The sequence below is a fragment of the Protomyces lactucae-debilis genome (assembly GCF_002105105.1).
Source record: "Protomyces lactucae-debilis strain 12-1054 chromosome Unknown BCR37scaffold_19, whole genome shotgun sequence".
In the NCBI taxonomy this organism is placed as follows: Eukaryota; Fungi; Ascomycota; class Taphrinomycetes; order Taphrinales; family Protomycetaceae; genus Protomyces; species Protomyces lactucae-debilis.
The window spans coordinates 231,465-253,394 of NW_024468011.1; the positions used below are offsets into that span (position 1 = coordinate 231,465).

The window sequence follows — 21,930 nt, forward strand, 5'->3', positions numbered from 1 at the left end:
ATGACTCATGAGTCGTGAGTCATGCTGTTCAAAGTGTTCATGCATGATTGCTGCCAGATGAGTCGTAATCAAAGTGTTCATGCATGATTGCTGGGCATGCCAAATCCACGGGAGTGAATGAAACATGAAAAACGTTGTACGGGAAGTCCGAAGCGATCAAACACGCTATCAAGTGACCACCAACTTGGACCATGCTCCCGACTTTTTGGATTTCCTGGCCTTGCATACGCATCAGCAGATCATTGACACAGGTCTATCTTCTCGCTGAATTCGTCTGATAGTCAAGCGCTTGCAAATTGGCGATGCATATGAGTCCGTGCGTGTGCGAAATACTGCGTATGCAGGTTTAGCTGGCTTTGATTGTGTGCATGAGCGCGGCCGCATAGTCCTATAATGACTGCGGCCTTTGCACTGTGCGCTACATGAGCTGCAATCAGCCTCCGGCCCTTCAGGCTCTGGATTGAAATTGTATAGAAATTGGAGATGTGAGAGGCCATGAGTCAGCAGCCGTGCCAGGCAGATTAATGCTGACGCCTGACTGAGTGACTGACTGACTGCCTGGCTGCCTGACTGACTGACTGAGCATGAATCCACGGAGCTGGGTGCCCGTTGCCCTGGTGGTCGTATTTGTTGCCGTCTCTCGCTGATTGGCTTCCGCTGTTTCAGAGTGGAGGCCTCGACTCAGCAGCAAGCAAGCAGCCAGCAGCAAGCAAGCAAGCAGAGTAGCAGAGTAGCAGAGTAGCAGACCATCAGCGGGGGCCCGTGTCAGACATCCAGCGCAGTGATGAAGTGCCTAGATAGAGCACCGGGTGTATAGGCTGCTCCTGTCACTGCTTACATCCTTCGCTCACGTATTCACCACACACCCGACCAGCTCTGCGTCCGTGCGCTCCCTCTGACTCGTCCTTGCCCACCCTCTCTGTTCTCTTGTCTCTCTACAGCGCAAGCATGGCGTGCTAGTCACTCGAAGCGCATCATTATACCCATCCGCATCGCATGGTAGTCGTCAAGGCACTCCTGACGCGCATCGTCCGAGCGCTACCCAGCAACAATGCTCTCGGCGACGATCCAGTCGAGGATCCCATCTTCATCCAGTCCTGCAACACAATCACAAAGATCGCAGCGACCAATGCCGAACTCGTCCTTGAGCAGATGCTCGTCCATTTGAAGCAGGTGCAGCAGGTACGCTAAACAACACCCAAAAAGCAAGGTGCATTGAGCAAGCTAACAAGTCACAGGATGCGGCACTCGTCTCAGCAATACCGACGAGTGCGACACGCACTGCGAACATCATCTATTCGCAAGTCCTACTTCTACGACTTCTCGTACGCTGCTGCCTTCGTCACTTCTTCCCAGTGCAAGAGACAGACTCGTCAGAACCGCTAGATCGCTACGTCAAGCAGGCTGAACATCTCGCGCGAATACACGAACACAAGAGCCACTCATTCAGGATATCAGAAGCGACAGCATCCTCCATGCTTGATGTCGCCATTGCGCTACTACCCGTGGACGACGACCGGCCGGAGAGCTCATTGTCCCACAAGTCTTGGTCGCCAGACAAGTCGCTGCGTTCAGAGCACGATCGCAGATCAATCCTGAGTCGGGATGCGCGTGAAGACTCCTTTGTATATCAACAAGAACAGGTTGAGCTTGTCTCTATGCTCATTTCATTGGCTACCTGCCGTCATGGCAAAGCGGCACTCGACCGAATTGAATCGTTGCTACAGCTAGTGGAGACGCAACGATCACCTGTGGAAGTTTTACAGACAATTGCTCACATGTCCTTCAGGCTCCATGACCTTGCAAGTGCACTGGAGGCCGTTGCTCGTTCCTTACCACGATTCTCACGCAGCACTCGCGTTCCTTTACTTATTCATGTACACGCTGCCATTTGCAATTGGATCAGCCATCGTCCACGAGAATTCTCAAAACTCTATCAAGCTCGGCAAACTGTTTGTCAAGGTGCAGAGCTCATCTTCAATCATGCCTTTGAGCTTGCCGATACAACGAGGCGGAAAGAACAATTATGGCCAGTGATGGCCACCGTGCTCATGCTGTCACCAGATTCAATTCTGGCTGCCATGACCAACAGAGTCTCACGAAAAGCACAATTCCTTGAAGCTATTCGCAAAACACACGACAAGAATAGCAAGCTGCTACCAGCAGCCATTGCGAGTTGGACCAATATTCTACATGCCCTCGACAATGTCCGCTTGGAGCACCGTCAGTTTTTGTCAGGATTTTCAAATGACCGCATTGCCAACTTGTTGCAGCGCAAGCAAGCCATCACTGAAGCCGTTGCACAAGGCACGTTTGTCGAGCCTGCGCGACTACTGACGGCGCTGTATCGCATGAAGAATGAAAGCGCGGCGCTGGATCTTGTCGCTGACTGGCTTGCCTCTGACCAAATCACTCGATTGACGGTGGCTGGTATTTCAACCATTGCTGAACTGGCACAAAGCGACAATCTCATGCCAATGGGTCATCAAGCGGCACTTTTTCGGATTCCTTACTTTTACATTCGCTGTACCGCCGATTATGCCAGTGAATTCAACCCAACCGCTGTACGAGCCGCTCGCAAATCAGAAGACCAGCAATGGCATGAACGACAACTCTGTGTAACGATTGTTGGGTTTTTAAGACAATTTCCTACAATGATTTGCTTGTATACAGCTTCTGAACAATTACCCGATGCGGCCACGGCAGCACTTGCGTGTTTTATTTACAGCAATGATGCCGATATTTCAGCACTCTCGTGTGCACTACTGACGAGCTTGCAAACAAAAGACTGTCTTCAACGTCTTGTAGCGATTCTGGGTCCTGAAGAGGCGATTCATCGATGGGGCAAATTGTCAATGGCCATCTTACTCTGGATGTCGAAAATGTTGACTGGTCGAAAACACCAACCGGATGAATCACGCAAATTGCTCGCTTTGCTCAAGGCTTCCTTGGATGGTCGGTATGAAGCCTTGTCGTCCGTTCAAACACACCTAGGTCGCGAACAAGATCTCGCAGAGTTTCGTGCCATTCAACTTAGCTTGAAGCTAATGGTGTTTGTCTTACTATGCCACTATGATCTTGAAATTCAAATTCTAGCCACCAAGGCAACCTTGTGGGTTTTGCGCGAAAAGGAACTTTACAAGAAGATCCCTGTAGAAGATGCGGCAGCTCAGAAGACGAGCGATGGTCAGACGCAACCCAACAATGAACTCATGTTTCAAGAGCTTGCTCGCACCCAGTTTGTAACACAAGGTCGGAATGCTGTCCAGCGAGTCATCAAGAAGATATTACGGACATGTCAGGTAACGCCGGCAACAAAACATGTGTGGAGCGTTACGGTAGATCGATTTAAACGTGTTGGGGATATCGTGCTCTCCCCTGAATCGCCATTTGCAACGGAAACGCGTCAACTTGGATCTCTAGAAGCCAATCAGCGGATAGAGTGGCAGACTTTGCTCGGTATCTTACTCTCTCTAATACACTCTCTGCAAACCGTTCCCGATCTGGCACCACCCGTATCCGATTTCATGGCTCTCTTGCCACGCTTCTTGTTCGCCGAAGATCCAATCATTAGGGAACTCGCATTGGAAAGTGTCGCTGGTGACTGCTCTCCCTCCGTGTTTCCGCAAATAACCGATATGCTGCACGCTCAGTACAGGCTGCGTTGCAATTCAAGCGGTCTCTTGTCTACGGCCTTGGCTGATTCGTTACGTTTTGCCGATTGCTGCTTTTACCTGATTCGAGCATTGTTTGATCGGCTCACCACCAATATGGCAGTGACGATGGAGACGCGCTTTATGCTGCGTGCATGTGAGACGTATGCCTACTCGATGCCACGAAGCTTGGAAAGCTTGAAATTACGCCTACGCTCTGTACAAGCACTTGTCACCTTCTCCAACAAGCTCTCCTTCATCAATCTTCAGGGACAGCAGGAAAGCATACGTGAGCAAGTCTTCTTGCTAGCACAGCATTTATTTGATTATGCCAACACAACCAAAACCCGACAAGAAGCCAAGCTCATCACTGATATTGAGTCGAGCAGTTGGCGCGTCATGCTCAACATGTTCTCCAACTTACCCCTTCCCTCGAAAGCAGACGGCATAGCTGGTGATGCAACGCTCGAATGGTTTCTCACCTTCTTCGTTGATTGCTTGAAGCGATTCCCTGCAGATAGTGCTCAGCATGAAGTCGTTTGTTCAGTACTGCGAACGATCCTTACGGCGAATGTTCGGAATGGCTTGACCAAATTCATGACGATGGTGTATGACAGCGATCCACTCATTCGATCTTCCTTCTTCAAGATTGTGGCGGAATGTACTGATGCCATCATCTATGACCATTCAACCGACCCTCTCGCTGCCATGGCTGATCTCATCCTGCGCGAACCAAACTTGACTATTGCCATTTGCGAAGCGTGTCCCACTGCCCAGATTGATGCCCTATCAGAGCTTCTTTTGGAAATTTACAGAGCCGCCGGGCGAGAATCTGATTTGGCGTATTTGATGATTGATCATGAAATTCAAGCAACCGACTCTGAAGGCGATTTATTCAGGAGGAATTGCACAATGACCAAAATTTACTCCATCTTTGTGAAGCGACATGGGTCAGCCTATCTTCAGGAGACCCTTGCAAGTCCACTTGAATTTGTGTTCCAGCAAGGCGATGATATCAGCTATGAGCTTGATCCATCCAAGGTTCCAGCCGCTGAGCAAGGACAAGTCGCGCAGAATGCGGAGAACCTCAAGGCAGCCATTTCAGTCTTTGTGGATGCCATTTGCAAGTCCGTGAGTAACTTACCAGCCGAATTGCGAGGTATTGCTCGGCACGTTGCGAAGCAAACTGCGTTAAAGTATCCCTCTTCCGAGTATACTGCGGTGGGCGCATTCATCATTTTGAGATTCATCTCACCTGCCATCATTGCACCCTTGACCACCAGATCCGATCTTGGTCCAGAAGTGAAGCGCAAGCTGATCTTGATTTGCAAGGTGATACAGAATCTCGCCAACAACGTCTTTTTCAAGGAACCTTTCATGGACGTTGCGAATGATTTCTTGAACGACTTTATCCGACCCGTCACGAGGTTTCTGCACGCCATTTCGAGGTCTATTGAGACTGCCAATATTATTGGCGATCGCTCTTCTCTATCTTACACCGCCCGTCTCAATTTGCATCGGCATCTTTACGGAAACACCTACCGCGTTTGCGAAGAGCTCACCAAGCTCAAATTTGTGGCTGGTCGACCAGATAGAGGCGATGATGATTTACGGAGTCAGTTGGCTACGTATCAGAATCTCCTCACGCACGCTGGTGTGCCTGCCAAACCACTCAAGCTCACGTCGCTTGCTAGTCAATTTGGCGATACACTCGGATCAGATGTCATGGAGAATATCTCGGCCCTGCACAAAGCAAGGATTTTTTACTTTGCTGGAACGAGTCGGGCTGGTCACCCAGTCTTGTGCTATGCTCCTCGTCGTGCGGCCATGATGCATGTGAGCAGTCAGCTATGGACCTTCTATGCACTCAGCGTTTTGGAACCATACTGGAGCGCACCGTATGAAGTGTTTAGTGATATGACGGGGCACAAGACGATGCTGTTTGAGAAGAATGGTGACTGGATCACACAACTGATTGCTCATCTGCCGCCCAACGCAACTGACAAGTGCGTCGCGACCTACTGGTATAACATTGAGCCAAATCTTCAAGAAGCATTTGCTCTGCACATTGGGCCGAATGTGAGGAAGGTCAATATTCCGTGCCGCTTTTTAGCGATTGGTGAGAATCTCGGCGAATACTTCAGCCTCGCACAGATGACTCTACCGCCCAACGTCGGTGTCGATCCTGCTCTCCTTGCCAAATTTCAACCAGGACGCATTCTTGGTGAGCCCATTGCGGTGGAAGCATCGTTTCGAGTGGCACCCAGCATCCAGAGCCTCTTTGTGGTGTGTCCAAGCGTCTCCATGGGTGAATTCTCATTTCCAACTGCCATGTTCTTTCCTTTCTCCAATATCGAGGATGTTGTGCTGAAGTCTGGTGGTGGTGCCTTCGAATTCAGGACCCGGACAGACCACAGGCTTTACACATTTGCAAGCCCAGGCGCAAGTGTTTTGGTGGACATGCTCACAGCTGACCACGGGCCTCGTTTTGATATCGATAACGATCGCATGTCTGCTTTTGAAGCTCCTGCTGTCTTGTTTTGCGCTGGAGTGATCAATATTGCTTCTCCTGAACCAAGCACCCGTCTTGCTGCTAACCAGCTGATCAACAAACTAGGGAAAGTATGCTTTGATGTGCCGCTGCCGACTTACATCTCCGAGCACACATGTACAAACACACCTTCTCTGCGCGATATTGGAAATCTCAGCATGATGTTTGTCAGCAACGTCGCCAACAACGAGCTGATTGCGCTCATGTTGACATTTTTCAAGGAATGCTTGTTATGGCTCCCCAGCTGCAACCCGAACCAACAAATCAATATCTTTATGACGATTCAGTCTTGGCTAGAGGTTCTTGTCCGCAAAGTGGAAGTTTTGGTCAATCCTCAGCATGCCACAGCTTTATCGCAGCTTCTCGTTTGCTTTATGCGCATGGCTTGTGAGACCAAGGTCCTTCGCAGTCTGGCGCTTCATGCATGGAGATGCCTCGCACCGGCGACGGACTTATCTGGGATTCTGTACGAGTCGCTGACCAAATTTGCACATGCATATGGCCACAATTCTCGTCAAGTCAGTGTTGTCTCTGATATCATCAGATCCTTGCGTGCACCTGCTGTCAAGAATGCCTGCTTTGAGAGCCTCAACAAGATGGCTACGCTGCGCCACAAGCAAGTACCTGGGAGTATCGAGGAGAGTGACATGGACAAGAAGCTGCTTGTGCAGCTGCACTTGTGTTGTGGTGCTTCGCATCTCATGGGTCTTTCGGACTACACCCCGGCGAGTCCTGCCGTCTTTGCGCTTTCTGGCATTCGCAACAACGCCATGCAACTCTACAACCAGGAAATCCTCCGGAACTTCTCCCCATCTGCTTTTCACATTGTGTATGAGCGCGATGGTAGTACTGCTATGCAGTTGACAGACAATTGGTATCAAAATTTGGGACAAGAGTTTATGGCGAGAGAAGAAGACATCGCAAAGATCACTACATGGGCTGGCTTCCAACGAGACATTGAGCGAATCAATGCACTCTTGGAAGTGTTGCTGGCTGGTGCCCGCTATCTTGCAGCGGATTCGGAAACGAGTATGATTATGCAAAGACGTTTCTATGGCAACATCCAGAAAATTGGTTTCGATCGAGAATTCAAGCAGTTCCGCTATCGAGCAATCATGGCGGCTGGTCGCATTATTCGCGATGTACAGGAACCTCCAGTCAACGAGCTTGTCTCGCATATTCACTGGGCTTCGCAAGAAGAAGACTGCATGCTTGACATTGCAGCTTGTTTGCATGCTTTGCAGAGAACACTCGACATGCCTCAACCATCACTTGCCAGCATTGCTGTTGCGGCTCTTCTCGTTGACCAACCACTCGTCTCTGCTCTCGGTGTCAAGCTCTTGACTTCGCTCGGTGAGCAGTTTGCTGGGGAGGCATTTATGGACGAGGCTCGCCTAGCGACACCTCGAACTTTTGCATCCCTTGAAAATGACCTTGGCGTTAGTTTGACTCAACATGCAGCCTACGGCCTGGCTTGTCTGCTTCACGATGCCTGGACTCGCAGCACAAACGAGGAAGTAATTAAGGAATGTCTCTTGATGCTCATGCAAAAAGGTCGTCGATCAGCTGGCGAGACGGGCGCAGTCATTGGTTTCTTTGCGGTGCCTGCGCTTGCCTTTTTGCTGACCATTGCAAAGACGCCTGAAGAGATGCGAACTCGCTATCTCTCGTTTGGAGCGCCAGAGGAAGTGGTCAGCAACACGGCTGATGACGACCTGCCCTTGCTGCTCTTCTCCTTCGCTGAGAGTGGCGACAATACTCAAGCTTTGTTGCTATTGTCATTCCTGCTTGTTTTGCTCAGACATGCCTCCCAGACTCGACAAATCATGCTCTATCGTATCTTGTCTGAGGCTGCGCATGCGCTACCGGAGATCGCATCGCTGCTGTACCCTGCGTTGGCCGAACCGCTACAGACTATCCTTCTTTCCTCGCAGAATATTCAGCTTCTCGAAGTGGCACAGGCATTCATCACTGCTCAAGCAACCATGATGACGACGCCTCACAGCCAGCTTGGTGTGCGTGAACAACTGCTCGAGGATCTCGGGTTCCCGTACCTCGGCAAAGGTCTGACCACTGGCCCACGCCTTGGGAGTTGCAATACTGGCATGAGGCATCTCCAAATGGCGAGTGCTCCTATTGAAGAATTCGAAGTTCATGAAGGGTCACCCTTGGATGCGTAATAACTTCTTTTGTATCACCATAGAACTTTGGGTTGTACAAATGAAATGTATATGTACGAGCACTACTACGAAGATGGCATCTTTTGCGCATCGCAGGGTGCTGGCGGTGGAATAGATGGATCAATCGGCGGATGAATGACAGTCCCTACACGATAGTACTTCCCATGCGTTTCGTAAAACTTCTTCCATGCATCCAACTCAATCAGCGATTCTTCAGGGACACCGCGCAGGTCGTGCGTCATGTCTGTGGCGAAACAACCTGTGATGTAGGCGCGTGCACCATCTTTACCCGTGAAGAAGCTGTATGAGCCACCTGGACCGTACAGGCGTGGCTCAGCAGAGACATCGTACACGGTTCCGTTGACTGCGACGTAGATGGGTTTGCCATTGGTACCATCACTCGCTGCGAGTTCAGCTTCAGTGATGACAATATCAGGCTTAAGCATCTGTAGCCATGCATTGACATTTGTGTACTGATTGCTATCTAGATACATGTCAGTCATCTTCCTTGAGAGAGCGAGGTCCAGAACACTTACAGCCATACTTATAGTCGCCATGACGGTAGCGCGAAACGCCGAGTGCGAGCATGACACCGATTGCGGCTGCTTTCAAGAGCGAAAAGCCGGAGCCGGTGCTGGCCGTCTTACTCGGTCGTCTGCTTGCATCTGCCTTGCCTGACATGCTTGTGGAGGAGAGGGCGCCGAGGAGTAGCGGGTCGAGTCTTGGTCTTGGTTGAAAGCTGGGGAAGAGATCCACAGACTCACGTGCAGAGACGACAGACGGCGACGTGCAACAGCTCAACTCAATACCGACCAGTCAAAGGCTCGATGGCAGACAGTGCTGGCATCTCCTCTGCCTTTCCTCCACCTCCAGAGTCATACAAGCTCTTCACTGAAGAAAATCTAGCTCAGCTTGCTCAAGATCCAGCTCAATTGCCCGACGAGGTGCGGCAAGCTCTAGAGCCTCCTGAGGTGCCTACAGAGTCATACACAGTCTTCGGCCAGACTTGGCATCTGCAAGAAAAGCTACAGACATTGAAAGAAGCTGGTGTCAAGCAGCTATACCCAGAAAGTCTCGATGCTGGCACAGGGAATCCTGTACCTGAGCTACAGAAATTGGCAAGGAGTATCTTCATGACCTTTCTTGAACTTGTCAAAGGGATGAGTCACGACCCAGAGTCGTTTCCCGGTGGACTTGAACATATGCGTGTACTGCTGCTCAATATGCATCATCTCATCAATGGCTATAGGCCCCATCAAGCCCGTGAAACCCTTGCACTCATGATGGAGCAGCAAATTCAAAGGAGACAGGAGGAGATTGCACATGTTGAGGCACTGAATGTAAAGGCAAAGAGATTGCTGTCTATCTACGAACAAGGCGACACGTTGATGGCAGACGAACAACAGCCGCCTCAGCGTCCTAAAAACGATCCGGTTCTAGAGAAGAGCATCAAGCTATGGGCTTGCATCTCAGAATTGAAGTGATGAGCGCTATCTAAGCAAACTAGAAGAAAAGCAGTCCAGCCAAGATGCACAAGGCCAGCGTACTACCGCGGAGGGTAACTTGCCCACCGCCAGACTTCTTGATGGTGGTGCCATTTGCGACAATTGAGCTCATCACACCGGTAGGCGTCGTTGTTGTGGTAGACGCCACACCGCCAGTCGAAGTTGTCGCATACGGCGTTCCATTCACGGTGCCATTTGGCTTGATGTGACTGCTCCTGTTGATACCGGCATATGCACCGCCTGCGGTTATGTCGATCGTCGAATCGGTGTCATCGTCGTTGGAGTGCAGCGCTGGATATGCATTTGCGCTCGAAGCTGTTCCATTTTGTGCATTGCCATTGCTAGCACCTGTTGGCGAGCTCGCTGGACTAGGGTATGCAGGACTAGCGCCAGAGCCATACGAGGGATCAGTCACTGCACGTTGCAAGTTGTATGTGCCACTTGCAGATGCAGGTGTAGCTCCAGAACCAGAAGTTCCATTTGACTGTGAGCCAATCGATGAGGTCGTCGGATAGTCGTTCGAGTTGGCAGTCGCGCGATCGCTTGATGCTGGAGCATCACCGTACACCTGTTCAGCCACTTGCTGGGCAGGATCATCCAGAGAAGTGCCTTGAGCTGCTACCGCTTGAGAATCGCTACCATTACCGGACGTCTCGGTTGTCATTTGCTGATCCTCTTCGTCGTCGTCCATGGCTGGAGACGTCAAGACGGGCTGAAGCTCCTCAGGTGGCGTTGCACTGGCTGCTTCCAAAGACTCCATGCCGAAATCTTGACTCTCTTCACGAGAAAGATCAGGCACATCGCGCTTCCTTACTTGTTGAAGTGGATGATTGTACGGGTTGGAAGCCACCATCCCAACCATACCAGGTGGGAGATTCATGTTTGGACGGGGCTTGGCGCCAGTGAAACCTTTTGCTGGACCTCCATTGGGACCATTAGGACCATTGGGAAAAGCACGTTTTGTCAAAGTACTACCGGTGGTGGTGGTGTTGGTGATGGGTGGCATGGTGCCAAGCATTTCGCTCGTCTCACGAGTCGTATTGCTTGTCACAGGACTTGCCGTCACTGGCTTTGTGGTAGCATTGGTATTGATGGTTGCACCAGTGGGAGGCACGACAGGACCCGCTGCAGGCATGGGTGCTGCAGGTGTGGGTGGGCCTGAAGCTGAGTTTGGCGTTTTTGGCGTTGTAACCGTATTGCTGGATGTGGAAACACTCGACCCTGTCATCCCTGTACCAGAACCCATCATGGTCATATTGACTGGCATGACTTGCGCTATAGCGCCAGGCTGTGGAGCAGGTCCTGAAGACGATGTGGATGTGGGTTTGGTGGCTTGACCGACAGTCTCTGGCATGTTGTTGTTGAAGGTGCCCTTGTCATTGGCGAAGAGGAAAGCCATGATTTTGGCAAGACCGCCAGGGTTCGCCTCTGTTGCTGGTAAGAGTTTGATGTCTGCTTCTTGATTTGGCAATGCGAGTGCTGATGCGATGGCAAGGGTACTTGCTGCATGGGCGATGTTTGAGATCCGCATAGCTGCTTCTTGTTGGTTGACAATGAAAGATTGACAGATGCACTCTCTTTATACTGGTCGTCTATGCACTTGAGCTTGGCCTCTTTGCGAGCTTGAGACTGTTGATGGGGCTGATTTGACGTTGTGCGTCTAGCTTCAGGGGAAAGCTGAAAAGAAGGTACGCAAAAAGAGAAACGTCTCAAGGTCTTTTGTATATGCCAAGCCAGGATGATGACAACAAATGAATTGTCGGCCTTCCGACATGTCTCATGGCTGCAAAGCTTCACTTTGATGAGGTGATAAAGTGAGCGGCGGTCGAGGAGATCTGCAACCGTCACCGTTTCACAGTGTGATCTGTTCAGATGGAAGCAAGGATACAACAATCTGGCAAAGTCATGCAATTGGCTGATACTCAAGTAGAAGAAATGCTACATGGCCAAGTATGTAATGTCTGCTATATGGAATTGAATCACTGCCCATACGCTTCATGCCAGGTCTTGAAACGACTTGACACCTGTCAACCTCGAAACAGAGCAAAGCAAACAAAGATCTACCAAACTCGCACCACTCTATCAGCATCACCCATCCGCTTCAGCTCTGTAAACCTAGTCTCTTGCAGCTTTGGAATTGTTGAAGAGACTTCTGACAGTGGCGTGACAAAGAGTCCGAGTGTTGAGACATGGCTAGACGCCACGAGCAAACATAATCCACCATCTAGCTTGGCAAGCGGTGACAGGTCTGTCATGTTGTCCACGGCATCTCCCATTGCTGCGATCCCTAGAAATAGACCATCATTGAGTCCATTATCCTTGACAGTCGTCCTTGTGACTAGCATGCCAGTAGTGGATAGAACGAGTTCTCGATCATGACACTGATCTTCTGGCTCTGAACGCTCTAGCATGACTCGCTTTCGCATGCGATCTTCTGAGCCTCTTGAAGCGCGCACAAGGGAAGCTCTTGTAGGTGACGCTCCAGAAAACGGATTTGACTTGCTATTGGCCTCTGCTGCCGGGCTGATGATGGGAGACGCGGGTGGATAGACTGTGCGAGACGCTCGAACCGGTGAGGAAGCGCTCACTTGACCCCTACGATCCGCTAAGTCTGCATCATCGTGAATCAGTGATTGAGTGGGTTGTGGGCGCCAGTATGTGTAGAGATCATTCGTCTGCTTCTTTTGCTTGGTGTTGGTCGGTCTCTCGATCGTGGTTCTGGGCTCTGTCGTACGCTGACGTTTGGCAGGGGGTTGCAGATGAGGAGCTGTCGGGCTGATTGATCGGGTCGCTGGAGTCTGTGAGGACTGTGTTCGCTGAGCTTGAGGGTTTGATGATGTAGATTTCGCAGACAACGCAGCGATCGTCCATGGACTGGTCAGAGCCGGCCGGTCAGGCACGTAATCTTCCTGTTGATTTGCTCCTTGCTCCTCGCCATCAGCTTCTTGCGTTTGCAGTTCTTCTTGATCATCAGAGTCTGATGGTACATCATCCATGCTCGTCAACCAACTTGAACGACGCTGTGAACGTGGTGGTGGCATCGATGAAGATGGCTGGAGATCTGTAGACGATGGCTGACATGTAGAAGCCTGGTCGTCATTCGTATCAGCATAGACAGAATCGAGCAATTCTGTGAGCGCAGTGAGGATCGCATCCGCATTGGCGGCATACACCATATTCTTGCTTGGCTCGACATTCACGTCATACTCACCTGTGAGATTTGTCAAGCTGAGGAGAATCAATGGCTTACTGGCACTTGTTGCTTTCGTAGCATAGGTATTTAGCAGAGAGAGCAACTGCTTTGGTAATCCGCGGATTGTGGTCAGTGGTCTGTGGTCGATATAAATGAAATGACCTTTATTCGCCACTGCAGCTGCCGGTGCATCGCGTCTTGGCATGACGAGCGTGACATCCATGAGAGGGAGCCGTGCATGTTTAATGAGGCAGGCAGACATGGTCGTTGCGCCAAAGGACCGACTCAGAGCAGCCTCGAGCGATGTGGCAGGTGCATGTACGACGACTATCGGCGTTTCTCCTCGTTTGCCAGACTTGATGGAGACATGGAAGCGTACGTTGGGATGAACGAGCGCATACGACAGTACGAGTTCCTTGATTGCAGCGACACTCTTATTGCCATCTCGCTTGAGCTTTTCCCGTCGAACGGGCACATTCTTGAAGAGCTTTGTAGCCGTGACGGTTGTGCCTACAGGCTCACCTGATGTCTTTGTTGGCTTGCAGGTACCACGCGAGTTGCGCTCGTAGCTCGTTGCAACTGCATCTTGGGCAGTCCGAGTGGTTACGACAAAGGTAGCAGCAATATCAGCTAGACTAGCAAGTGCTTCTCCACGAAAGCCGTAGGTGGCTACGTGCGAGAGATCCTCAAGACTTGTCAGTTTGGAGGTATAGTGCCTGCAAGCAAGCTTGTTCCTGTCAGCAGATGGGATGCCGTGTCCATTGTCCCTGACTGTGAGGAGATCGAGTCCATGTCCATCGATGAGGATGGAGATGGACGTAGCGTGTGCATCGAGGCTGTTCTCGAGGAGTTCTTTGAGTGCTGCAGCTGGATCTGTGCAGACTTGAGCGGCGGAGAGGAGCTTGATGTCTGTGTCTGGGAGCTTTGTGATGGGCATGGCAGCATGTTGAGTCTGGTAGAGCAGCAGCTGGAGTGTCCCTGGCACTGTCCCTGGCACTGTGGTCGTCTCCCTCTGGCACTCGGTCGTCTATAGCACTCCAGTCTCCTCTCCCATAGCTCCTCTAGACAGACCAGCAACAGACTCGACCCAGTAGCTGCCTACCCAGTCAGTACCTACCCAGTCATTACATACCCAGCTCTCCTCTTGGCGCCAGTGCTGAGACAGGATTGCAGCTGTGACTTGACTGCTGTCCCTGTGACGACGGCGAGGCGGAAGGAACTCAACCACAAACAACCCACACACCTCATCAACCACCCGTTCATCTTCTCATTCAACAGGCAGTTATGGAAGTAAGTCACCCTTGCCCAATGCTTCGTCGGTGTATCCATCTGCTAACTCACTTTTCCAGGACGAAATCGCAGCAATCGTTGTCGACAATGTAAGCAAGCATCCACCACGGCACAAAGAACCGCCCATTCCTGCTTCTACAGGCTTCTCTTTGCTCCCACACATCCATCAATCTCTTGCTAACACCCACAAAGGGATCAGGTATGGTCAAGGCCGGTTTCGCAGGAGACGACGCACCTCGTGCCGTGTTCCCTTCGATCGTAGGACGACCGCGTCACCAGGGTGTCATGGTCGGTATGGGCCAGAAGGACTCATATGTCGGTGATGAGGCACAGTCAAAGCGTGGTATCCTCACCCTCAAGTACCCAATCGAGCACGGTATCGTCAACAACTGGGATGACATGGAGAAGATCTGGCACCACACCTTCTACAACGAGCTACGTGTCGCTCCAGAGGAACACCCAGTCCTCCTCACTGAAGCTCCCCTCAACCCAAAATCCAACAGGGAGAAGATGACACAGATTATCTTTGAGACATTCAATGCACCTGCATTCTACGTCTCTATCCAAGCCGTCCTCTCGCTGTACGCTTCGGGACGTACCACGGGTATCGTGCTCGACTCTGGTGATGGTGTCTCCCACACTGTGCCCATCTACGAAGGTTACGCCCTCCCCCACGCCATCTTGCGTATCGACTTGGCTGGTCGTGATTTGACCGACTACCTCATGAAGATCCTCATGGAGCGTGGCTACACCTTCTCTACGACTGCTGAGCGCGAGATTGTGCGTGACATCAAGGAGAAGCTCTGTTACATTGCCCTTGACTTTGAGCAAGAGATTCAGACTGCAGCACAGTCGTCTTCGCTTGAGAAGTCGTACGAGTTGCCAGATGGACAAGTCATTACCATTGGTAATGAGCGATTCCGTGCACCCGAGGCACTCTTCCAGCCTTCCGTGTTGGGCCTTGAAACGGCCGGTGTTCACGAGACGACCTTCAACTCCATCATGAAGTGTGATGTTGATATCCGAAAGGACCTCTATGGCAACATTGTCTGCTCCGGTGGTACCACCATGTACCCAGGTATGGCTGACCGTATGCAAAAGGAGATTACTGCTTTGGCACCTTCCTCCATGAAGGTCAAGATTGTGGCTCCTCCTGAGCGCAAGTACTCTGTCTGGATCGGTGGATCGATTCTCGCTTCCCTCTCGACATTCCAGCAGATGTGGATCTCGAAGCTCGAGTACGATGAGGCAGGTCCTGCTATTGTCTACCGCAAGTGCTTCTAGAGAAATTTGGCTTCCGTTTCCTTTTTTGCTCTACCGCTTTCATTGCTCTTCGGCGATTCAAGAAGCCTCTTTTACATAGGGAACCCCAACATCGACGTAGTCAAAATGAGAGAATGATCTTTCACTATCTTTTGTTCTACACACTATTTGCGTGCAGCGGCAATGTCCTTCTCGGCCATTTCAACAATGCTGTTGATGCTCGGCACCTCGCCCGTAACAATACCCTTGGCAATACCAATGTACTTGCCGATAGTCGTTGCCGTCTGCACTGCATACGTCACCGTGCTCGTCTTGACACGAATGATGCCAATGCGAGGGTCACCAGGACCTCCATCATGCACGCCATCCCCCTTGTCACCAATCCAAGCCTTGAGTGACTTTGAGTAATACTTCTCCACCACGTTACGATCTGTGACCAATTCCGCCTTTCCCGACACCGATAACCATTCACCGGTGGAATCCTTGTAGAAGGAAACACTCACATTGCTGTTGTTGTCAATATCATCCGTCTTGCCAGACTCGGCATGTGTGTGGAAAATCAGATCCACCGTATTTTCTCGGTCTGCTACAGCCATGCAGCGAGACACGAGCAGACCGGACGTGTTGACCGTTGTCAGCATGCCTACTTTGTGGGCATCGACAAAGTCTGTGTAGGTGGCGATTTGAGACGCTGTGGACTCATTCGCTGGTGCAGAATCTGGTCATTGTTAGCTTGTTGTTTCTATATAGCTGAACGATACTCTTCTCGGTGTAACTCATGTTTCTTCTTTGTTCTGGAGCAAGTCGCTTCTCCCCCGTTCTGGCTTCTTGTACTTTGGCTGCTGTGACATCATCGAAGACGCAATGTAGCTTCAGATGGCGTACAAGGGTACTCATCTGCTACTAGACTGCTAGGATATCTGGGCGACATAGCCTACTACCTACGGCATGGCTTCAATCGCAAGTCGAGCAAGCCTGCCACCCTCAGCAAGACGAGTCACCATCGCTTCACATGCATCCGTCAATTTATCCGCTTCACGTCTAGCAATGAATCGAATCCAGTGCTCGACCGTCATGTCGCGTTCCGTGGCAGATAAGTCGCCAAGTTGACAGATCTGTTCAGGTTGTAGCATGGTGGATGCGTCGTAGAGATCGCGTGGAATATCTGTCCATGCACTGGGTTGAATGGGTGTGCCTTGGATCATGGTAGGCGTTGGCTTGACAGGGGTCGTGGGCACCTCCTGTTCCTCTTCTTCCTCCATGATGATGTCTGCTGCGACGGAGGATAACGCAATATCTTCGCAAACTGGTGAGACTTCCTTGACAACCTCCTCAGCGGGTTCAGTGGTCGCAGTCGCTTCAACGTCCGGCACGAGTACCGCGAGCGAGGCTTCTTCCTTGTCAGGCTGCCTGGCTTCCAACTCTTCCGGCACAACTTCCTCCAGCATCACAGGCTCAGCAACAACAGGCTTCTTCTTGATCCGTTGTAAGCGTGACTTACCCTTCGAATCCAACATGACAGCACCGACAATCTCTTCAAGCGTAGTACCACCCGCATTGCTTGATCCACGCCTCGACGAAGTCCGTCGAACAATCGGTGCTCCTTTACTAATGCCTGATCCGCGTTTTGTTTTGGGTGCACAGACAGGCGCTGGTATGATTTCATCAACGGGTTCTTGCAGGGGTAAACCAACTTCCTCTGTTGTTGAAAGTGATTGGATGACGCGGCCTTTACGACGCTTGGCGGGTTGTTTGGCTGGTAAGATGACTTCTTCAGAGGGCAGGCTACTTCCCGGTTCAGGCGTACCATATACAATCTTGACATTTGACTGTGCAAGTTGTGATAGAGGATGCGTTGGAGAGATAGTCTCTGGGATGACTGGCGCTGGTGAGGTCACGGCCAATGGCTCCAGCTCTGCCTCCGCGAGACTAGGCAGAGACACAGGATCCGCAGGCTCGCGGATTGCATCCGCTTCAACGACCTGCAATGGAGCAGTCGGCACAGAGGAACGTTTCTTCGGCACTTTGACTTTTGCAGCGCCCTTGACTTTTCGTGCAACCGGAGCCTTTTTCGCAACAACGTCTTCACATTCTTCAGCAATGACTTCAATGACCGTCTCGGATGCAGTAGGAACAGTCTCTTGTGGTGGGAATTGAGAACTTGCATCGACAAAGACTTGCGGGACTGTTGAAGAGGCGCGAGAAGCACGTCGTCGAACACGCTCAACGGCAGTCTGAACAGGCTTCTTCCTCTCCTCCTCCTCATCCGAAAGTTGCTCAATGATCTTCTTGGCAACTTGAGAGGCACCGCGTGACGGACGCCGTTTGGCTGCTGCTGGCGGAGCACTCGTCTGGTCGACGAAAGCAGGCTGAGTGCTCAATGATGAGTAGGCACTTGCGAAACTGCTGTTGCCGCTATCGAGGTCTTCCTCTTGTAGTACCACAGACGATGCAACCATGCGAGACGTACGTTTTCGTGCAGGTTTCGTAGTCAATCTGGACGGAGCAAGGGGCATCTCACTCATGTCTCCGACTTCTTTTTCTTCCTCCAAGACGACCGGCTGGGCAATGGGTTGGGAGCTGAATCCACCGTGACGCGTTGAGGAAAGGATGTCTTCGAGGAACAAACTGCCCATCGTCGCACCAGATCCGCGTCGCGTAGAAGAGCGTCGTTGTGCACTACTAGATCGCTTGGATGGTCCTAGAGAAGTAAGAGAAGCGACGGGTTCAGCAGTCAAGGATTGGCGCGTCGACGATCTTGATTGACGGCGTTGAGTCTGCTGAGACTTTTTGGGGGATTGGACTGCTTCTTCCTCGAGTGCTGGCAGGGTTGCTGCAGAAAAGGATGTTTCTTGTTTGATCGAGATACTCGCCTGCTGAGTAGCATTGACGGAGCTTCTCCTTGTCGAGCGTCGTCGCTCAGGCAAGCTCGTAGCCGGCTTCAAAGGTGCCACTTCTGCCAGGACAGGATTAAAAGCATCTTCTTCGATGATCTTCTTCTTCTTCTTGCCTTGTGATTTCGCCATGACTGGTTCTTCTTCAACATGCTCTTCAATTGCATCGACGATGATGGGGCCGGCAACGTCCTCCTCCAAATCTTCCAGTGCCTTGCGTCCCGTACGACCACGCGTCTTGGAGCTCGAGCGAACAGCGCGTTTCCTAGTCGACGAAGGTTGAGAAACAACGGACAACTCCGGTTCCGGTGATAGAAGCGCTTGTGCAAACAATGACAAGCCTGACGTACTTCCGCTTCGCCTTGATCGTCTCACCGGGCCCGCTTGGTTGCATTGTCGTTTTGCTGACGGTGAATGCGTTTCCGCATCACCATTGACTGCTGCTTTATCTGACGACAAAAAGGCAACATCACTTTTTCGTTTCTTGCGAGCAGATTGTAAGACGATAGGTATGGCCGCCTTGGCAGCAGCACTGACAGCCTCGTCATCCACTTCAATCACTGGCTCAGGGACGATGTCTTGGTCTAGTCTTGTTTTACTCTTGAGGAGTTTGCGCTTTCCGCCCTTTTGTCGCTTGACGGATGCTTCGGCGATTGCGATGGAAGCAATGGTAGAGACGTCTGTTGTGTCTGACTGGATCGTCGTCACCGAGTTGTTACGACCGCGTCGCGTCGTTGACACTTTGTCTGCAACGACAGGTCCTTTAACAGCTGCCGTATCTTGGACGACAGCAGCCGTGTCAACGAGACCCGTGAAAAAGGCGCACTGTAAGTCTCGAGCGCGCTTTTCATGTTCCTTGAGTGGATCATCTTTTGGTTCCCATCCATCTAGTTCCGTAGAACAGTATAAACACGCGACTGCATCTTGGCTCTCTTCTGACGGTGCATAGTGCCAGCCTGCTTTGGCCATCTACCAGATTAGTCACAGTGGATCGTACGTGAAGATTGTCAGCTTACCTTCTTTGCTTTGATAAGCCATCCCCGTTTCTTCTCATACGGCCATCCCATAAAAGACGCTTCACGCGCAGCCGTCATTTGTGGACCTTGTGGTGCTAAAGTCGGTGTGCGTTGTTGCATCATAAGTAATGCCCACCAACACGCACTGCTGTGCTTAACATGTTCAAGTAGTGGATCATCGCCTGCTTCCCACCCGCCGAGCGATTTCTCACAGGCAAAACAGGTGGTTGTGTCGTCGCCTGGGTTGAGTGGTGTAAAGTGGAACCCGGCCTCTGCTAGCTTTTGCGGTATTAGCATTCTGTGATTTATGAAAATGTAGGAAAGTACAATGGAGGGTTGCAGGCATGCATGTGACCAGCCCTGGTCGAAAGTCAGCTCTCGTGCCCTGAGGGACTGCATTGATGTTGGATTGTGATGGTTGTGTTTGTTATGGTCGCGTCTCAGTGAATTTTGGTTGTGACGGAGAATTCAGATGACAGGAAAATATATGGAGCTATAGTAGCTGCTATACTGTACAATGTGTACATGCAATGAACAGTAGTCTAGCAAGCCGGCACTGGGTGAAATTAGACTGCAACACCGTTATCCGCACAGCTAAAGGGCGAACCCACAGCGCCACTTGAGTAACTGCGAATGATACTCGCCACAGACGCCCATGTCCCAACGACCAAGATAAACACACCAATCGCAATAATCAAGATATTGAAGAGTCCCTCGAGCCAGCCGCGTTTGCCCTTGAACCAACGATGCCGTGGTGTAATGTGGAAGTATGCGACACCCCAAAAAATGAAGCCAAAGAAACTGTCAAACAAGCTCGACATGACGGAGAGCAAGTCGCTGAAGAAGGGAATACATTCAGCAATAATAAAACCCACAGCCCAACTGGCAAACACGAGACCCGTCCAGATCATCCACCCCTTTTTAGTGTTTCCCTTGGCAGAGGCATCGAGTGCGTGTCGTGTGTTTTTTGTGAATCGCATGTACAGGAACTGACACAAGACACTCGCATACAAGACACCAATGACAATCACAGCAGGGAATCCAAGACCATAGGCAATCTTGGCATAGTTCCCCTTGAGTGAGCCGATGGCTGGTGCTTTTGTGAATTGTCCTGCTTGTGTGTAAAAGTAAATACCGCACGTCAGCATCAGTATCATCTCAACCACAGCCACGGAGTAGAGCGCTTTGGGAAAGTCTTTGGGCTTCTTCATATCAGCAATGAAGCTTGGCAGACATATTTGACCAATGAGGGTGTAGCTAATATTCAAGACTGCGTTGAAGACAGAGATGAAATCGGTTGTGGTTGCGCTGGCAGACCAGTGAACAGGACCGCGTGCAGCCGTATAACCATTAGGCTCGCCTTGAATACCGACAAAGACCATTGAACAAATAACGGAAACCAAGATGGATAGGGCAGATGCCCAGCCGAGCCAGCTAATTTGTGCAAATGTACGTGGTAATGTAGCAATAGCACAAGCAATCGCGATCAGCCCAGAAAAGGCAATTGTGCACATTGTATGTCCACTCAAAGTATTGAGCATGATGGAACCTGTCAGACAGTGTAGCGCTTGAATGAAGAGGTTGTTTAGCAACAGACCCACCATGGTGAGTTCATAAAAGATCTTGTGACCGCCAAACAAGATTTGGCCAATATCACAGATATGCTTGACACCTGGATTTTGCTCGCAGAAGCGAAAGAGAATCATGGATGTGTAGATGACAATACCTTGAACGACCAAGGTGACGAGAATGCCGCCGACAATGCCGAGATAGCTGAAACTCCAGGGAAATGATAGAATGGCGAGGGATATGTATTCTGCGCCAAGTAGGGCAGCGACTTGAATCCAAGTCATACCATTTGGGTTGCCAAGGACATCGCCCCGAGGATCCTCCAATTTCTGAGGTGTATCGTTGTCTATCGGCAAGCCATCTCTCGTCAGGTCTGTATCTTGTGACGATGAGTGGTAGCGGCCGAGTTGGAGGCCGGTGTATGGGAGGGCTTCTTCATCTTTGACGGTCTCTCGTGCCGTTGTACGCTGTGCAAAACCGGACATGGTCAAGCGAAGCTAAATTGATGAACGCCGAGCAGGGAAGATGATGTGAAGGGTGTGCAGGTGGAGGGGGAAGTGTAGTGAAGGCCATGTTTGGGTGCGCCTGTCTCTGACTTTATACACGGGATGTATTTTGCAGGCCTGATACTGCATGACTCTGAAGCTGAAGTTGAGGCCTTGTCTCTGTCGCTGCAGATGACGTGAGTTCTCGCTTCTTTTGGCCCGACCCTTCGCCTCAAATTGCAGGCGGGCCATGGCCATCAAGTGCTTTTAGGCGTTGGCCGACGAGTGAGTCGAAGTGACACAGTCCAGCGCACTCAACGCAGTCTGTAGA

At 51.0% G+C, this 21,930-nt stretch overlaps 9 protein-coding genes across 9 annotated transcripts; 3 read left to right on the forward strand and 6 right to left on the reverse strand.

Moving 5' to 3' along the window:
• The first annotated feature begins 747 nt into the window (after positions 1–747).
• BCR37DRAFT_122412 (uncharacterized protein) lies at positions 748–8,417 on the forward strand. Its single transcript, XM_040866003.1, has 2 exons — positions 748–1,182; positions 1,239–8,417. The coding sequence occupies exons 1-2, from the start codon at positions 997–999 to the stop codon at positions 8,382–8,384; spliced, it is 7,332 nt and encodes a 2,443-aa protein (XP_040723172.1). The 5' UTR covers positions 748–996; the 3' UTR covers positions 8,385–8,417.
• On the reverse strand, positions 7,960–9,121 carry BCR37DRAFT_382689 (cytochrome b5-like heme/steroid binding domain-containing protein). Its single transcript, XM_040869930.1, has 2 exons — positions 8,921–9,121; positions 7,960–8,868 (listed from the first exon to the last, which is right to left on the reverse strand). The coding sequence occupies exons 1-2, from the start codon at positions 9,063–9,065 to the stop codon at positions 8,450–8,452; spliced, it is 564 nt and encodes a 187-aa protein (XP_040723173.1). The 5' UTR covers positions 9,066–9,121; the 3' UTR covers positions 7,960–8,449.
• Positions 9,122–9,878, forward strand: BCR37DRAFT_122414 (MED7 protein-domain-containing protein). Its single transcript, XM_040866004.1, has one exon. It carries the CDS (start codon positions 9,212–9,214, stop codon positions 9,866–9,868), a length of 657 nt encoding a protein of 218 aa, XP_040723174.1. The 5' UTR covers positions 9,122–9,211; the 3' UTR covers positions 9,869–9,878.
• Positions 9,879–9,887: 9 nt separating this feature from the next.
• Positions 9,888–11,420, reverse strand: BCR37DRAFT_394876 (uncharacterized protein; the record flags this gene model as incomplete). The annotated part of the gene is made up of 1 exon (XM_040871538.1): positions 9,888–11,420. One exon carries the CDS (start codon positions 11,418–11,420, stop codon positions 9,888–9,890), a length of 1,533 nt encoding a protein of 510 aa, XP_040723175.1.
• A 391-nt stretch (positions 11,421–11,811) lies between these two features.
• BCR37DRAFT_382691 (uncharacterized protein) lies at positions 11,812–14,231 on the reverse strand. Its single transcript, XM_040869931.1, has one exon. It carries the CDS (start codon positions 14,017–14,019, stop codon positions 11,950–11,952), a length of 2,070 nt encoding a protein of 689 aa, XP_040723176.1. The 5' UTR covers positions 14,020–14,231; the 3' UTR covers positions 11,812–11,949.
• A 119-nt stretch (positions 14,232–14,350) lies between these two features.
• On the forward strand, positions 14,351–15,783 carry BCR37DRAFT_382693 (actin family). Its single transcript, XM_040869932.1, has 3 exons — positions 14,351–14,372; positions 14,432–14,461; positions 14,565–15,783. The coding sequence occupies exons 1-3, from the start codon at positions 14,367–14,369 to the stop codon at positions 15,654–15,656; spliced, it is 1,128 nt and encodes a 375-aa protein (XP_040723177.1). The 5' UTR covers positions 14,351–14,366; the 3' UTR covers positions 15,657–15,783.
• BCR37DRAFT_122459 (uncharacterized protein) lies at positions 15,728–16,426 on the reverse strand. The gene has a single exon (XM_040866005.1). The coding sequence runs from the start codon at positions 16,274–16,276 to the stop codon at positions 15,800–15,802; it is 477 nt and encodes a 158-aa protein (XP_040723178.1). The 5' UTR covers positions 16,277–16,426; the 3' UTR covers positions 15,728–15,799.
• On the reverse strand, positions 16,362–19,963 carry BCR37DRAFT_382696 (uncharacterized protein). The gene is made up of 3 exons (XM_040869933.1): positions 19,873–19,963; positions 19,546–19,824; positions 16,362–19,498 (listed from the first exon to the last, which is right to left on the reverse strand). Exons 1-3 carry the CDS (start codon positions 19,942–19,944, stop codon positions 16,577–16,579), a joined length of 3,273 nt encoding a protein of 1,090 aa, XP_040723179.1. The 5' UTR covers positions 19,945–19,963; the 3' UTR covers positions 16,362–16,576.
• Positions 19,964–20,111: 148 nt separating this feature from the next.
• Positions 20,112–21,398, reverse strand: BCR37DRAFT_350832 (transmembrane amino acid transporter protein-domain-containing protein; the record flags this gene model as incomplete). Its single annotated transcript, XM_040868037.1, has 1 exon — positions 20,112–21,398. One exon carries the CDS (start codon positions 21,396–21,398, stop codon positions 20,112–20,114), a length of 1,287 nt encoding a protein of 428 aa, XP_040723180.1.
• Between the last annotated feature and the right edge of the window lie 532 nt (positions 21,399–21,930).

What these genes read in the sequence shown, in the direction of transcription:
- BCR37DRAFT_122412 (XM_040866003.1), top strand. Translation starts at nt 997, where the DNA reads ATGGTAGTCGTCAAGGCACTCCTGACGCGCATCGTCCGAGCGCTACCC. An exon ending in ATTTGAAGCAGGTGCAGCAG is followed by an intron (nt 1,183 to 1,238) that starts GTACGCTAAACA and finishes AACAAGTCACAG; the next exon opens with GATGCGGCACTCGTCTCAGC.
- BCR37DRAFT_382689 (XM_040869930.1), bottom strand. Translation starts at nt 9,065, where the DNA reads ATGTCAGGCAAGGCAGATGCAAGCAGACGACCGAGTAAGACGGCCAGC. An exon ending in TGGCGACTATAAGTATGGCT is followed by an intron (nt 8,869 to 8,920) that starts GTAAGTGTTCTG and finishes ACATGTATCTAG; the next exon opens with ATAGCAATCAGTACACAAAT.
- BCR37DRAFT_122414 (XM_040866004.1), top strand. Translation starts at nt 9,212, where the DNA reads ATGGCAGACAGTGCTGGCATCTCCTCTGCCTTTCCTCCACCTCCAGAG.
- BCR37DRAFT_382691 (XM_040869931.1), bottom strand. Translation starts at nt 14,019, where the DNA reads ATGCCCATCACAAAGCTCCCAGACACAGACATCAAGCTCCTCTCCGCC.
- BCR37DRAFT_382693 (XM_040869932.1), top strand. An exon ending in CAGCAATCGTTGTCGACAAT is followed by an intron (nt 14,462 to 14,564) that starts GTAAGCAAGCAT and finishes ACACCCACAAAG; the next exon opens with GGATCAGGTATGGTCAAGGC.
- BCR37DRAFT_122459 (XM_040866005.1), bottom strand. Translation starts at nt 16,276, where the DNA reads ATGCTGACAACGGTCAACACGTCCGGTCTGCTCGTGTCTCGCTGCATG.
- BCR37DRAFT_382696 (XM_040869933.1), bottom strand. Translation starts at nt 19,944, where the DNA reads ATGCAGTCCCTCAGGGCACGAGAGCTGACTTTCGACCAGGGCTGGTCA. An exon ending in CATGCCTGCAACCCTCCATT is followed by an intron (nt 19,825 to 19,872) that starts GTACTTTCCTAC and finishes ATACCGCAAAAG; the next exon opens with CTAGCAGAGGCCGGGTTCCA. An exon ending in GGCTTATCAAAGCAAAGAAG is followed by an intron (nt 19,499 to 19,545) that starts GTAAGCTGACAA and finishes CTAATCTGGTAG; the next exon opens with ATGGCCAAAGCAGGCTGGCA.